This window comes from Pantherophis guttatus, chromosome 5 (assembly GCF_059756535.1).
Source record: "Pantherophis guttatus breed Tessera chromosome 5, ASM5975653v1, whole genome shotgun sequence".
Lineage (NCBI taxonomy): Eukaryota > Metazoa > Chordata > Lepidosauria > Squamata > Colubridae > Pantherophis > Pantherophis guttatus.
The window spans coordinates 74381626-74396990 of NC_142067.1; the positions used below are offsets into that span (position 1 = coordinate 74381626).

Below are 15365 nucleotides of genomic sequence, written 5' to 3' on the forward strand. Positions count from 1 at the left end.
TGGACACCAACGTAATTGATTTTATTCAGTTTATGCCTTGCCCAACTCTAGACAATTCAGAGTGGCTCACAATGTAACAAGAATAAACCAGCTAACTAAGCTGCAATCTAGCTAAAAATAAACCTAGGAGGAATGAAGGAGATACTTTTGAAGAATGGATATTTACTTTAAAATGTCTTTCAGAGAGGAATGAAATATTTTATATTGGTTATTAGATGTGTTCTAAAAGAAACATTGATTTGATTTGCGTCTTTGAAGTACAGAAAATACATGAAATACTGCTTATTTTAAATGATAAATGAATACTATAAAGTGATGTTTGGATTTGAAGTTTAAGAGTTAGGGTGACTACATAATAAAAACTTAAATGTTAGAATAAGATGTTAGATTGAATGATAAAAATTGGGTTTAGATTTCGGTTTTGTTTTTGTTTTTTTGTTATTTTTTGTTTGTCTTAAGATGTTAATCGATGAAATTGGGAATTTATACCTATGTTATACCAGGCCAAACTCTTGCTCCATAAAGATGTTGTTTTATGTTTTAAAAATAAATAAAAAAATTTTCAAAAAAAAGAATAAACTGTAGTATGTTTCTTACAAATAGTGCATACATTCCTTTTTTTTTGTTTAGACTTTTTTTAGTTCTTTACACCAGTACCCATTTTAAATAGAAAACATATGCGAAATGGAGCATTCCCTTTGAAGACCAAACATTTGAAAGTTATGACAATAAGGACTTCAGCGTTTTCAGAAAAAGACCTCCGTCACCTGCTCTAATTTCATAAGCGCTAGAAATAAGCAGGGCTTTTCAAATGATAAGATTTTCTTTACATTTTCACAAGTGTAGGGGGTGCTTTAAAGTTATTATCAGAAAAAAAGACATAAAGAGTTAATAAAGCTTGACCTAACAAGGTAATAAGTAAATATGGGATACATGCAATTTGCCATAATATAGACTAGCATATAGCTTGTATATTTGTTCATTTGTTCATTTGCTTAGAGTTAATATTTTAAAGTATAGCCACACTATTACATATCTAGAGCACAGCCATGTTTGCCCGATATATGACCCCTGTTGAAGAATGACATACACAGCTTCTGGCTTGAGATATGTACCAGGTACTGGATTGTACAGAAAAACAAGATAAGAGAATATCAAGAAGATGAGAACTGAAGTGGGTTGGCTGGGTGTTTAGCAACACAGGCCTAATTAATTTTAATGAAAGAATAATAGATTAATAAAAACAATTACTACCAACCTGCCTGCCATTGAGGCCCTGTATACTGCACGATTCAAAAAGAGGGCTGTGAAAATATTTACAGACCCCTCGCATCCTGGACATAAATTGTTTCAACTCCTACCCTCAAAACGACGCAATAGAGCTCTGCACACCAGAACAACTAGACACAAGAAGAGTTTTTTCCTGAACTCTATCACTCTGCTAAACAAATAATTCCTCAACATTGTCAAACTAGTTACTAAGTTTGCATTACTATTAATCTTCTCTTCATTCCTATCATCCATCTCCTCCCACTTATGATTGTATGACTGTAATCTTGTTGCTGGTATCCTTACAATTTATATTGACTGTTTCCTAATATGATTTGATTGCTTATTTGTTCCCTATGACTATCATTAAGTGTTGTACCTTATGATTATTGACGAATGTATCTTTTCTTTTATGTACACTGAGAGTGTATGTACCAAGACAAATTCCTTGTGTGTCCAATCACACTTGGCCAATAAACTATTTTTCTTTCCTCTCCTCTCCTCTCCTCTCCCTCTCCTCTCCTTTTCTATTCCTATTCCTATTTCTATTCTATTCAGAGGTTGTCAGAAAGCATGTGACTGAACCAGGCCTATCAACTGGGCCTGGCTAGGAGGGACAAGCAGCCAGTGATAGAACTGTATAAAATATGCTGAGATCTGTAACTGGGTGTGGATTTCTGTTGCTGTGCCAAGCCGAAGTCTCACCACCTCTTTGCAAACAGCTTTTCCAATAAATCTCACTTCTGGTTGACCCAAGTATTGTGTGAATTTGTTATGCACACAAATATATGAGTTGAAATAGTGTAACAGAAATAAGGTGCTGATTATAATCAATGAAATAAAAACCTCTTTGCCTAATTATCTTGCGAGGAATATAAAGAAACAAATTTTTTGACTTCCGGTTTGGCGTCGCGGCGATACAGCCGGGGAAATGGCGGCTCTGCTGAGTCCCGCGAAAACCCCGGCTGACGAACCGCCGCCGATGGGTCTTTGGACCGGAACCGTCCCGATAGTGGACAGGGATGAAAGAGAGGCACCTCGGACAACCAGAGGAACGGGCAAGTTCCTCGGAGGTCGGAGGGAACTCTCTGCGAGTCGGCAGCGGGGGGCGGCAGTCATGGCGGCTGCCACGAAGCTGTGACGAACCAAATAAAGAAATGTGCAGGAGAATTTCTATTCTTTCATCATTCTTTTCTAAGAATGATACTCTTTGAAGCCGGGTGAGTTTACACCGATTTAGGCTTGTAACAATGCCAGAGCACTGACTATTACTGAAAAGACCCCTAGCCTTAAAACAGAGGCTATGGATGTGAGGGGCATAGAAGATTTGGCAAACTGATCTTGAGGAAATTTATCTTTATGGACTTAATTGGAATAATCAAACATTGAGACACGTTTAAAAAAAAGAGAGAAAAAAAAGCTGGGGAAAAAATCCTTTTTGAATTGAAATTGATCTTAAGAAAAGAGAAAAGGAAAAAAGTAGGGAATTAACACCTTGAAAACTTAAAAGAAGACGAGAGTTGAAAAGAGACTGTTACATAATTGCAACAAAATGGATACTGCCGTAACTAAGGGGAAATGTGGTTTGCAGAGAAACATCTTCTGTTTTAAAAAGAAATACTATGATGGGCTCTTTGTTTTGGATTATTTTGAAATAACATATAATAGATATAGGATTTTGGCTACAGAGACTTTTGCTTTGTCTACAGAAGGCTTTTCGGTGGAAAGGAAGAGAAATACAAATGGAACTTTTATAAACTATTGCTAATTGGCGCGGCAACAAAAGAAGTCAAACAGCGCAGGAACAAGAGAAGTAAAGTCGATGTATTTTGCAGGGAATAGAAGCAACAAAAGAATTAAAATGATATATGGAGAATTAAATTTGATAACACTGAATTGGAAATGGAAGATTTATTGACAGACAAGGAAACGAAGAAGTCAAATGCATATGGTTGGGAGATAAGAATATAAAAATAGCTTGATTAAAAATGAAAATGAAATATCTAGATAAATATTAAATGCAAAAAGAAGGTGTTTTATAGAGGTATAAAGATATAAAGATGCAAAATAAAATAATGTGATTAAAATAGAAAATTAAAGTAAAGGTGGATAATAATGTATGAATATAAGAATAACTTAAGAAATCGTTTTGATGTATATGAGGATTTATTTGATGGATTATGTCTCAATGTTAAATTGTAAACAAAGCATAGAATGATAACAAGAGTGAATATGAATACTTAAAGTTAAATGGATGGTAAAATAAGATAGGAAGTTACACAGAGACAAATAGTAAAACTAAGAATATGTTTAATGAATATGGTGGAATCAACTAAATAATAGATGAATACATTGAGAAATAGTAAACAATAGGAGATGTTCTTCCTAGGCAGGATAGCTTAAAATAATAAATGATGATTCTGGTAATCAGCTGAACAATAAAAATAGGCTGGGAATCAGCACAACAATAATAGGCTGGGAATCAGCAATAATAAATAAATATGCTGGGAATCAGCTAAACAATAAATGAACATGCCGGGAAACAGTGAAAAGATGATGATTAAGAGATAAATAATGAAAAGAAATATGATTTATGGATTGTAAAATGAATATGATAAGATTGTGACAATGGAATAATTCTGTGTAAAACAAAGACTGTAATATGTGATAAGTTTAATTTAGAAATAAGTTAAAAGAGCTTTTAGGACTTAAAGACTTAAAGTAGGTCTTGGGATAAGGGGATATAGGTAAAATTTAAAGTAATAATAGTAGTTAAAAACAGAGTTGTGTTATTTGGAAATTAGAAATTGTGGTGATATAATAGAAAGGTGAATGTTTAGATTAAGATTTTACAATATGGGGAAAAATTCTTTTTTATGTACTTGGTTTTTATCTCAAAAGAAGTGTTGGTGAAATTAGGGAAAGAGTTTGATAAAGAAGAGTAAGCAATAGTACCTATGTATGACCGGATCAAGGCTCTGTTCTTAAAACATGTATTTTATGTGTATGTGTTGAAAAAATAAAAAATAAAAATTGTCAAAAAAAAAAAAAAAGAAATTTTTCTACTCAGGTATAAAAGATTCCAAGGGCTAAGGAATGTTAATATACTGAAGAGTACATACTAAGAGACAAGAGTGATTCTAGGAACCAAGGATGATTTAAGATAACCCTTAACAGTAATCTTCTAGAAAGCAACAGTGTTCACAAAAATGCCTTTTTGTTCAAGTGAACCATGCATCTATAGTTCATCCCCATTACTTCTCAGAATCCACCTCACATTTGATCTCATTAATAGATAAAACCTTGCTATACTGAAACATGTCCAAGTGATTATCGTCTTGTATTGGGGTTGCATTCCTACCCCTCTAAATTTTGCATTTTGGTGAAGTCTGGTATTGCAATACTATAAACAATCTGTACTTCAACAGAAATGTGCACAAAACAAACTTCAGGGAAATTAATAAAAGTAATATCCCCTACAATAGCAAGCCTCTTTAATTCAGTGGGCAAAATAAAATTGTATTGGCACCCATAGGTACATTTTTTTTCCAATTTAATGACTAAATAAATTACGCCAGTTTTATTTTCCACTTGTTAAAACAACAAACAAAATCAAAGTATCAACAACATCAAAAATCTAGAAAGCTAAAAAGCAACACTTCCCATTTAAGAGCATTACCTTGGAATCTTCAGATTGCACAGAAAAAGGATTTAATGGCGTTCCAAGAATTCTCCTTTTTCTAAGCACTGGAACTGATGGTACTATATGAACAGGCTATAGAGAACACAGATGTTGATACTACTTTAATAGGCATTTTTTTACATTTGAATAAAAATAAACCATATATGAAGATACCTGACTTATAATTAAATAGAATTTTAGAACTCATTTATCCAATTTATATCTGAATTTTCTTCAAAATATCTCAAGAAACAGTTGTACAGTTGCAAAACAATATTCCCGCTTTATAACCTCTACCCCACAAATGGGTCTTTTATTTATTTATTTATTTATTTTTATATGCCACCCTTCTCCAGAGACTCAGGGCGGCTTACAATGCGTTAAGCAATAGCCTTCATACTTTTGTATATTTTATACAAAGTCAGCTTATTGCCCCCACAAACCTCATTTTACCCACCTTAGAAAGGATGGAAGGCTGAGTCGACCTTGAGCCTGGTGAGAATTGAACTCGCAGTAATTGCAGGCAGCTGGATGTTAAATGCTGCCTTAGTAGGAGGCATTAGCCTCCTACGCCACTCAGGCTCCTTCCCTTGGCTCTCTTCCTCCTCCAGGCTTCCGCCTCCGCCCATTTAATTCCAGCTTTCCTCCTCAGCTGGCCCTCCCCCACCCATTCACCCTGGCCAATGGGCCTCTGGCCCTCTGCATGTCCCATTCACCAAAATACCATTTGTCCCAGGCAGTGGTGAGCTGCAAATTTTTTAACAACCAGTCCTTGGCCCTAATGACTAGCTGGGTGGGCGTGGCCAACTCAGGCCACTCAAAGCACCCCTACGTCGAGGGGTGCTTTGCCTTGCCCGCCCTCTCATGACCGTGGGGATGCTGCAACGGTCTTAAGTTTGAAAAATGGTCATGTCACTTTTTTCAGTGCCCTTGTAACTTTGAATGGTCACCAAATGAACTGTTCTAAGTCAATGATTACCTGTACAAAAATACAAAAAGCTTCTTTGCTTGCAAAAAGCTGCCCTAAATATTTATTTATTTATTTTTATTTTATTTCAAATTTATATACCGCACCTTCTCCGGAGGGACTCAGGGCGGTGTACAGTCAGATAAAAACATACAATACAAACATTAAAAACAATTAAAAGGATATATATTAATTTGGCCCCAATTTAAAATAACAAACCAATTAAAAATATTTTAAAAATGTTAAAAAATATATTGAAAATATATGTTTCAGCCCGGCTTGCTGAAAAAAGAAAGTTTTAAGGGAACGGCGGAAGGCACCGAGGTCTTGGATTCTCCTTATCTCTGGGGGCAGCTGATTCCAGAGGGTAGGTGCCCCCACAGAGAAGGCCCTCCCCCTGGGGGTCACCAGCCTACATTGTTTGGCTGAGGAGGCCCTCTCTGTGGGAGCGCACAGGTCGGTGGGAGGCCATCGGTAGCAGCAGGTGGTCTCGAACATAACTAGGTCCTATGCCGTGGAGCGCTTTAAAGGCGGTAACCAACACCTTGAAGCGCACTCGGAAGACCACTGGGAGCCACTGCAGCTCACGCAGGACCGGTGTTATGTGGGAGCGCCAGGCAGCTCCCGTGATTACCCGCGCGGCCGCATTCTGGAGCAGTTGGAGCCTCCGGGTGCTCCTCAAGGGGAGCCCCATCTAGAGAGCGTTGCAGTAGTCCAGGCGCGAGACGACAAGGGCGTGGGTGACTGTGCACAGGGAATCCCGATCACGAAAGGGCCGCAACTGGCAGATCAGGCGAACCTGACAGAAGGTCCCCCTGGCTACAGCCGTCAGATGTTCCTCCAAGGACAGCTGCGTATCCAGGAGGACTCCCAGATTGCGCGCCCTCTCCGCGGGGGCCAAAGACTCGCCCCCAATAGTCAGTGATGGAGTCAACTGACTATATCGGGATGCCGGGAACCACAGGCACTCAGTCTTGGAAGGGTTGAGCTTGAGCCTGTTCCTCCCCATCCAGATCCGCACAGCCTCCAGGCACTGGGACATCACTTCAAGGGCATCGTTGGGGTGGCCTGGGGTGGAGATGTACAGCTGGGTGTCATCAGCGTACTGATGGTACTTCACCCCAAAGCCACGGATGATCTCACCCAGTGGCTTCACATAAATGTTGAACAGAAGGGGCGAGAGGACCGACCCCTGAGGCACTCCACAAATGAGAGGCCTCGAGGTCGACCTCTGCCCCCCTGCCAACACGAACTGCGACCGGTCTGAGAGAAAGGAGAACCACCGTAATACGGTGCCCCCCATCACCAACTCCTCCAACCGGTGCAGCATGATACCAGGGTCGATGGGATCAAAAGCCACTGAGAGATCTAACAGGGCTAGGACAGAGGAGCAACCCTTGTCCCGCCCCCTCCAGAGATCATCTACCAACACGACCAATGCTGTTTCCGTGCTGTGCCCAGGCCTGAAACCCGACTGGAACGGATCTAGATAAGACGTTTCCTCCAGGAATTGTGGAAACTGTCGCGGGACCACACTCTCAACCTTTGCCACAAAGCGAAGGTTGGAGACAGGACGATAGTTGGCTAATACTGCCGGGTCCAGGGAAGGCTTCTTGAGGAGAGGCCTCACCACCGCCTCTTTCAAGGCAGTGGGGAAGTAACCCTCACTCAACGAAGCATTGATAATTCCCTGGAGCCAGCCTCGTGTAACCTCCCGGGAAGCCAGTACTAACCAGGAGGGACACGGGTCCAGTAAACATGTGGCCGCACTAAGTCTCCCCAGAATCCTGTCCACGTCATCAGGAGTCACAGAGTCAAACTCTTCGCAGATAACGTTCTCAGGACTGTTCCTCGTCACCCTGCCCGAATCTACCCAGTCACAGTCCAAATTCCCCCGGATCTGAGCGATTTTGTCATACAGGTATCGTCCAAAATCCTCAGCCCTGCCCTCCAAATACCAGTCATTAGATTAGAAATGGGGGAATACACACTGAAGATCAATGAGTCACAGCCGTCATGGAAACCTAAACCATTCTGTCTGAATACAAATACAAATACATCCACAAATGCATACAACATACATTTCCTACCTTAGCATTCAGATCTTGCAAAATGTCACCCAGCAAATCATCTTTAGAGAGATCAATTGCTTTCTGCAAAAGAAAATATAGGTTTTCCATAAACTTTTGAAGATTTTCCAAACCCGTTCAACGTAAGCAATGATATACTTGACTTTAATTCAATGTCAATAATGTCGGCTGGCGGCCCCCAGGGGGAGAGCGTTCTCTGTGGGAGCGCCGACCCTCTGGAACGGTTTGCCCACCGGGCTTAGGACAGCCCCCGACTTCTTCTCCTTCCGCCGCGAATTGAAGACGTGGCTCTTTTATCAAATGGGCTGATCCGTTGGGGGATTTTTACATTAAAATAATTTTAATTAATTTTAATTGGATTTTAATTTTTATGTAATTTTTGAATTGTTGAATGTTTTCTTTGTAAACCGCCCTGAGTCCTTCGGGAGAAAGGCGGCATATAAATTACATAAATAAATAAATAAATAATGTCAGAAAACAAGAAATAATTAATAGGGAGTTGATTGTAAGATCAGTGGCATTATAAATGTTTTAAATAAATAAATAAAATAACAAAAACTTGAGAGAACAATATACAATTCTAAAATATATATTTTATGCAAATTAAAACTTACATCAGCATTTTTCTTGCCAGTGTTAGCCACGAACATGGATTTAATCGTGTTTGGCTTTGATACCAGTGTCTTCTTCAATTTGTTTTCGTCATATGTGGAAGCTGTATCTTTTCTTCCTGGTAATAATAATAAAAATAATACATAAAAATCTATTCATCAGGCATCATTTTTTAAAAATTTAAAACCAATCTTGAGTGCAATGTGCAATAAATCATAGTGTAGTGTTGCAAATAAGGACTGAGGCTTCTCTTTCCTTCCATTCTATTGGTTATTAAGCGCTTATGCAGCACTTATGTTTTTGTCACCACTGTACAAATACTGAACAATAAAATCTGTGCCATGTACCTTCTTTGTCATCTAATTAACCTTGAACAAAAGGTAAAGAGAATGGGAATGGAAAAGGAACAATCTGCCATTATGTTAGGCAGATTGGCAAAGCATAGGCAAAGCAGCAAGGCATCTAAGGATTCATTATTCCCAGGCCAAATCACGAGAATGCATTTCCAGCACCTCATAAACTAACCCTCCCTCATCAAAATTCTTAATAGAATAATGTGAAAGGGTCTGTGGATGAGGACAAAATGCATACAAGAGAATAATTATCGCAAAAAAAGAGGAAAAGGAGTTGCAAAATATGTAATCAAATAGAACTAGAGGAAAATGTAAAATAGTTTTGAAGGAAAGATAAGATGTTTTAGAAGTGGGTAAAGAAAGTTAAACAATTATTCTGCCAGAGTAGATAGAAATAAAAAATAATGAAGTTGTATGGGATGAAACCGAAACACAGGAATCTAGGAAGAAACGTTCTAGATATGAATGGGTATAACAGCATTATGTTGAGGGCAGAATTGAAATAGGTATTACATTACTGTACAATAGAATACTGATGTAATGAAAGCTATAAAAACGCTGCAGTATAGTATGGCTACATTTTAGATAATGTTGGATAAATATTAAAATATGGATGCAGTTTGCTTATGGAGTGGCTGTATATTCTAAATCTGCATACAGTACGAACAATATACTGTGTGCACAATTATTAGGCAAGTTGTATTTTGGAGGATTAAGATCCTACAGAATTTGTCTCCTCCAGGTCCCGGGAGCTAAACAATGCCGGCTGGCGGGCCCGCGGGGGAGGGCCTTCTCTGTGGCTCCCCCAGCTCTCTGGAACCAGTTACCTCCTGAGGTCCGGACCATCCCCACCCTATTGGCCTTCCGAAAAGCGGTGAAGACCTGGCTTTTCTGACAGGCCTGGGGCCGTTGATCTCGCTCTTGTGATCTGGCGAGATCCGGCCATGAATGGTGTGATTGAGCTTTAAAGGTGATAACCAACACCTTGAAGCGCACCCGGAAGACCACTGGGAGCCAGTGCAGCTCACGCAGGAGCGGTGTTACATGGGAGCGCCATGCTGCTCCCGTCACTACCCGCGCTGCTGCGTTCTGGACCAGTTGGAGCCTCCGGGTGCTCTTCAAGGGGAGCCCCATGTAGAGAGTGTTACAGTAATCAAGGCGAGAGGTCACGAGGGCATGAGTGACTGTGCACAGGGAATCCCGATCAAGAAAGGGCCGCAACTGGCAGATCAGGCGAACCTGATAAAAGGTCCCCCTGGTTACAGCCGTCAGATGTTCCTCCAAGGACAGCTGCGTATCCAGGAGGACTCCCAGATTGCGAGCCCTCTCTGTGGGGGCCAAAGACTCGCCCCCAATAGTCAGTGATGGAGTCAACTGACTATATCGGGATGCCGGGAACCACAGCCACTCAGTCTTGGAAGGGTTGAGCTTGAGCCTGTTCCTCCCCATCCAGATCCGTACAGCCTCCAGGCACTGGGACATCACTTCAAGGGCATCATTGGGGTGACCTGGGGTGGAGATGTACAGCTGAGTATCATCAGCGTACTGATGGTATCTCACCCCAAAGCCACGGATGATCTCGCCCAGCGGCTTCACATAAATGTTGAACAGGAGGGGCGAGAGGACCGACCCCTGAGGCACTCCACATATAAGAGGCCTCGAGGTCAACTTCTGCCCCCCTGCCAACACGAACTGCGACCGGTCGGAGAGAAAGGAGGAGAACCACCGTAACACGGTGCCCCCCATCCCCAACTCTTCCAACCGGTGCAGCATGATACCATGGTCGATGGGATCAAAAGCCGCTGAGAGGTCTAACAGGACCAGAACAGAGGAGCAACCCCTGTCCCGGGCCCTCCAGAGATCTTCAACCAACGCGACCAATGCCGTTTCCATGCTGTGCCCAGGCCTGAAACCAGACTGGAACGGATCCAGATAGGATGTTTCCTCCAGGAATTGCGGAAACTGTCGCGCGACCACACTCTCAACAACCTTCGCCAGAAAGCGAAGGTTGGAGACAGGACGATAGTTAGCCAATATTGCCGGATCCAGGTACGGCTTCTTGAGGAGAGGCCTCACCACCGCCTCTTTCAAGGCCGCGGGGAAGTGACCCTCACTCAATGAAGCGTTGATAACACCCTGGAGCCAGCCTCATGTAACCTCCCGGGAGGCCAGTACCAACCAGGAGGGACACGGGTCCAGTAAACATGTGGCCGCACTAAGTCTCCCCAAAATCCTGTCCACATCATCGGGAGTCACAGCATCAAACTCCCCCCCAGATAACATTCTCAAGACTATTCCTCGTCACCCTGCCCTGATCTACCCAGTCAGAGTCCAAGTCCCCCCGGATCTGAGCGATTTTGTCATACAGGTATTGTCCGAAATCCTCCGCCCTGCCTTCCAAGGGATCCTCCCGCGCTCCCAGATGGAGCAGGGAGCGGGTTACCCTGAACAGGGCTGCCGGACGATTCCCTGATGACGCAATAGAGGCGGAAAAGTAATTAAACTTTGCCATCTTTATCGCCACTAGGTAGGTCTTAATATGCGACCTTACCAGTGTTCGGTCAGATTCAGCGCGACTGGCCCTCCAACCGCTCTCTAGGCGTCTTTTCCGGCGTTTCATCTCCCTCAGCTCCTCGGTGAACCAAGGAGCCGCGAGGGATCGACAGCGGGTCAGAGGCCGCAAAGGCACGACTCGATCCAAGGCCCCACCAGCCGCCCGATCCCAGGCAGCTACCAGGTCCTCGGCCGAGTCGTGTGCCAGATCATCAGGAATTGGCCCAAGCTCCGTCTGGAACCTATCAGGATCCATCAGGCGCCTGGGGCGGACCCATCTAATTGGGTCCGCCTCCCTGCGGCGGGGTGTAGCGGTACGAAGGTCCAGACGAAGGAGTGAGTGATCTGACCATGACAAGGGTTCCATGTCTATATCCCCTATAACAAGATCACTCAACCAAGAGCCTTGGTACTACAGTGGTTTAAAGCACCCTGTTATTAACACAGCTGCCTGCAATTTACTGCTGGTTCGAATCTCTCCAAGGCTCAAGGTTGACTCAGCCTTCCATCCTTTCTAAGGTAGGTTAAATGAGGACCCAGTTTGTGGGGGCAATAAGCTGACTTTGTATAAATGTACAAAAGTATGAAGGCTATTGCTTAACGCACTGTAAGCCGCCCTGAGTCTCCGGAGAAGGGCGGCATATAAATCAAATTAAAAAAAAAAAAAAAAACCACTGGCCAGAGACAAAAATCAAGTCTAGAGTGTGTACCCCCCGTGAGTGGGGCCATGAACTAACTGGGTCAGGTCCATGGCCGTCATGGAAGCCATGAACTCCCGAGCCATCCCAGACGTTTCACCAACGGATGGCAAATTGAAATCACCCATGACCATAAGCCTGGGTGTATCAACTGCCACCGTGGCTATCACGTCGAGTAGCTCAGGCAGGGCTGCTGCCACGTGGCAGGGAGCCAGGTACGCAAGCAGCAAGCCCATCTGAACCCCATGACCCCATCTCACGAAGAGGGACTCACATCCGGCAGTCTGAGGCACAGTGGTCTCCCTCGGACCAAGACCTTCTTTAATAATAACCGCCACCCCCCCGCCCCTCCCCTGGGCTCTCGGCTGATGGAATGCTCTGAAACCTGGTGGGCACATCTCGACCAGAGGGACTCCTCCCTCCGGTCCCAACCAGGTCTCCGTAATACCAGCCAGGTCCGCTCCCCCCTCCTGGATAAGATCGTGAATGAGGGGGGCCTTATTTACCACAGACCTAGCGTTGCACGGTTGGGAATTGAGTCCATCTTCAATCCAAAAAGGTCCAACTAGCTCATCTTTAATAATACCAGCCCATACCGGTACCCCACCTCCACCTTGCTGGTCAAAGTGGAGCTCTGTGTCTATTACTGATCCAGCCACAGGCCCATCCATCTGGTCCATCAAGAGTCACTGTCATCTCATCAGTACATAAAACTTTTGAAAAATCTGTCTTCAGATATTTTTTGGCCCAGTCTTGCCGTTTCAACTTATGTGTCTTGTTTAGTGGTGGTCGGGTTTCAACCTTCCATACCTTGGCCATGTCTCTGAGCATTGAACACCTTGTACTTCTGGACACTCCAGGTGGGTTGCAGTTCTGGAATATGACAGCACTGGAGGATAATGGGTTCCTGGTAGCTTCATGTTTGATTTTTCTTAAATCTTTGGCAGTTAATGTGCGTCTTTTTTTCTCAACACATTTCTTGTGACCTTGTTAACTATTTGCAACAAAACATTTGATGGTTCTGTGATCATGCTCCAATATCTCAGCAATTTCAAGAGCGCTACATCCTTCTGAAAGACTTTTTACAATGTTTGCCTTTTCAGAGATTTCAGTTAAATCCTTTTTGGCCCATTTTGCCTGAGGAAAAAAAGCTGCCTAATAATTATGAACACCTTGATATAGTGTATTGATTTCCTCGGGCCACATTCCTCAGGCCTCCCTCATTACACAAATACACATCACCTGATATGCTTATATCCACTAAGAATTCAAATTTATACAACTTGGAGGTGGAAAATATGCATAAAAATGATGATATGGTCAAAATACTCATTTGCCTAATAATTGTGTATATGGTGTAGGTTTCTAGTCCAGCCTCTGCTCAAGCAGGAGATCCTATACCAGTAATGGCAAACCTTTTCGGCACCGAGTGCCCAAACTGGAACGTGCGTGCATGTGCGCGCGCCAGACCACCGGAAACCCAAAGTCCATCTGGCTGGCGCGCACATACCTGTTTTCAGGCTGTTTTTCAGGCCTGAAAACAGCCCAGAAAACAGTCCAAAAAATGGCCTGAAAATGGCCCGAAAAACAGCCTGAAAATGATGCGAAAACAGCCCAGAAAACGGGCCATTTTGGCCATGTTTTGAGCTGTTTACAGGCTGTTTTCCGGAGCTCTGGCGCCCGCAAAGACCAGCTGGCCAGTGCACCGGAACCCAGAGGAGCAGCTGGCAATGGTGCGCGTGCCCACAGAGAGGGTTCTTCGTACCACCTTTCTTCTTAAAAACCTCCAGTGATGAAGCACCTATAATGTCTGACAGCGAGCTGTTTCACTACTTAATTGTCCTCGTTGTTAGGAAATTTCTCCTTGATTCCAGGTTGCTTCTCTACTTGATTAGTTTCCATCCATTGTTTCTCATCCTGCCCTCTGATGCTTTGGTAAATTAAATGACCCGCTCCTCTTTGTGACAGCCTGGAAAACTGCTATCATGTCCCCACTAGTCCTTCTTTTCTCTAGACTAGCCAAACCCAAATCCTGAAACCTTCTACATATGTTTTAGTCTCCAAGCCTTTAATTATCTTCTTTGCACTTTTTCCAAAATCTCAACATCTTTTTTGTAATGTGGTGATCAAAACTGGATGCAGTATTCCAGGTGTGGTCTTACCAAGGCTTTATAAAGCAGTACTAATATTTCACATGATTCTGAATCTATGCCTCTGTTTAGACAACCAAGGATTGTATTAGCTTTTTTGGCTGCTGGCTCATGTTTAAGTGATTGTCCATTAGGACTCCAAGATCCCTCTCACAGTTACTGTTTTTGAGCCAGGTTTTGCCTACTCTGTACTTAAAACTTTGGGTTTTCCTGCCCAAGTCTAAAACCTTGCTTTTCTCCACACTAAATTTCATTTTGTTGGATAGGGCCCATTGTTCAAGTCTGTAAAGATCTTTTTTGATCCTGAGCTTGTCTTCTGGGGTGTTGGCTATTCCTGCCAGCTTAGCATCATCTGCAAGTTTGATGAGTTCCCCTTCTATTCCCTTATCTAAGTCATTTATGAAGCTATAGAGAAGTAGTGGGACTAAGACAGAATCTTGTGTTACCCCACTGCTTACATCCCTCCATGTAGATGTAGTACCATTAAGGACTACTTGTTGAGTACTGCTTGTCAGCCTCTTACAAATCCATGTGGTGATGACGCTGTCTATCCCACATTTTTCTAGCTTATCAAGGAGTAGACTGTGGTCTACTTTGTCAAATGCTAGGGCTACTTTTCATGGAGGTCTTATTTTTTTTGAGATGCAAGAGGCAGCGAGCACAATCACCTCATGGCTGCTCAGTCCCTTAACCGCAGCCTGTGGATCAGCTGATTTAGCAAGGGCTGGAAGTTCTGTCTCTCCAGGCACCTGGAGATGTTTCTGGCACATTCTTGCCAGCCCTAGCCCTGCCCACGACACCAGGCAACCTTGCAGCCAAAGGGTCCTCTCTTCCGCAGCTCACCTTGTGGCTATGAAGCAGGCAGCGAGCACAGTTTGCACTCCTCCAGACTGTTGTGACCGAGGCCCATGTAGTGATTACCAAACACAATTCAGTCCTGAAGAAACTTATTTTATTAAAACAGCTGAGAATGAATTAATTCTCAGCTTAG

The 15365-nt window shown here is 43.0% G+C and overlaps 1 protein-coding gene across 8 annotated transcripts in view; it reads right to left on the reverse strand.

Annotated features, from left to right (window-relative positions):
• POLA1 (DNA polymerase alpha 1, catalytic subunit) overlaps nt 1-15365 on the reverse strand; it is a 559576-nt gene that overhangs the window by 526361 nt on the left and 17850 nt on the right. For all 8 annotated transcript variants that reach the window (XM_034433156.3, XM_087871335.1, XM_087871332.1 and 5 more), the window contains exons 5-7: nt 8623-8738; nt 8009-8071; nt 4949-5044 (exon numbers count right to left, since the gene is read on the reverse strand). In XM_034433156.3, the coding sequence (XP_034289047.2) occupies nt 4949-5044; nt 8009-8071; nt 8623-8738 (275 nt within the window). The remainder of the gene's footprint in view (nt 1-4948; nt 5045-8008; nt 8072-8622; nt 8739-15365) is intronic.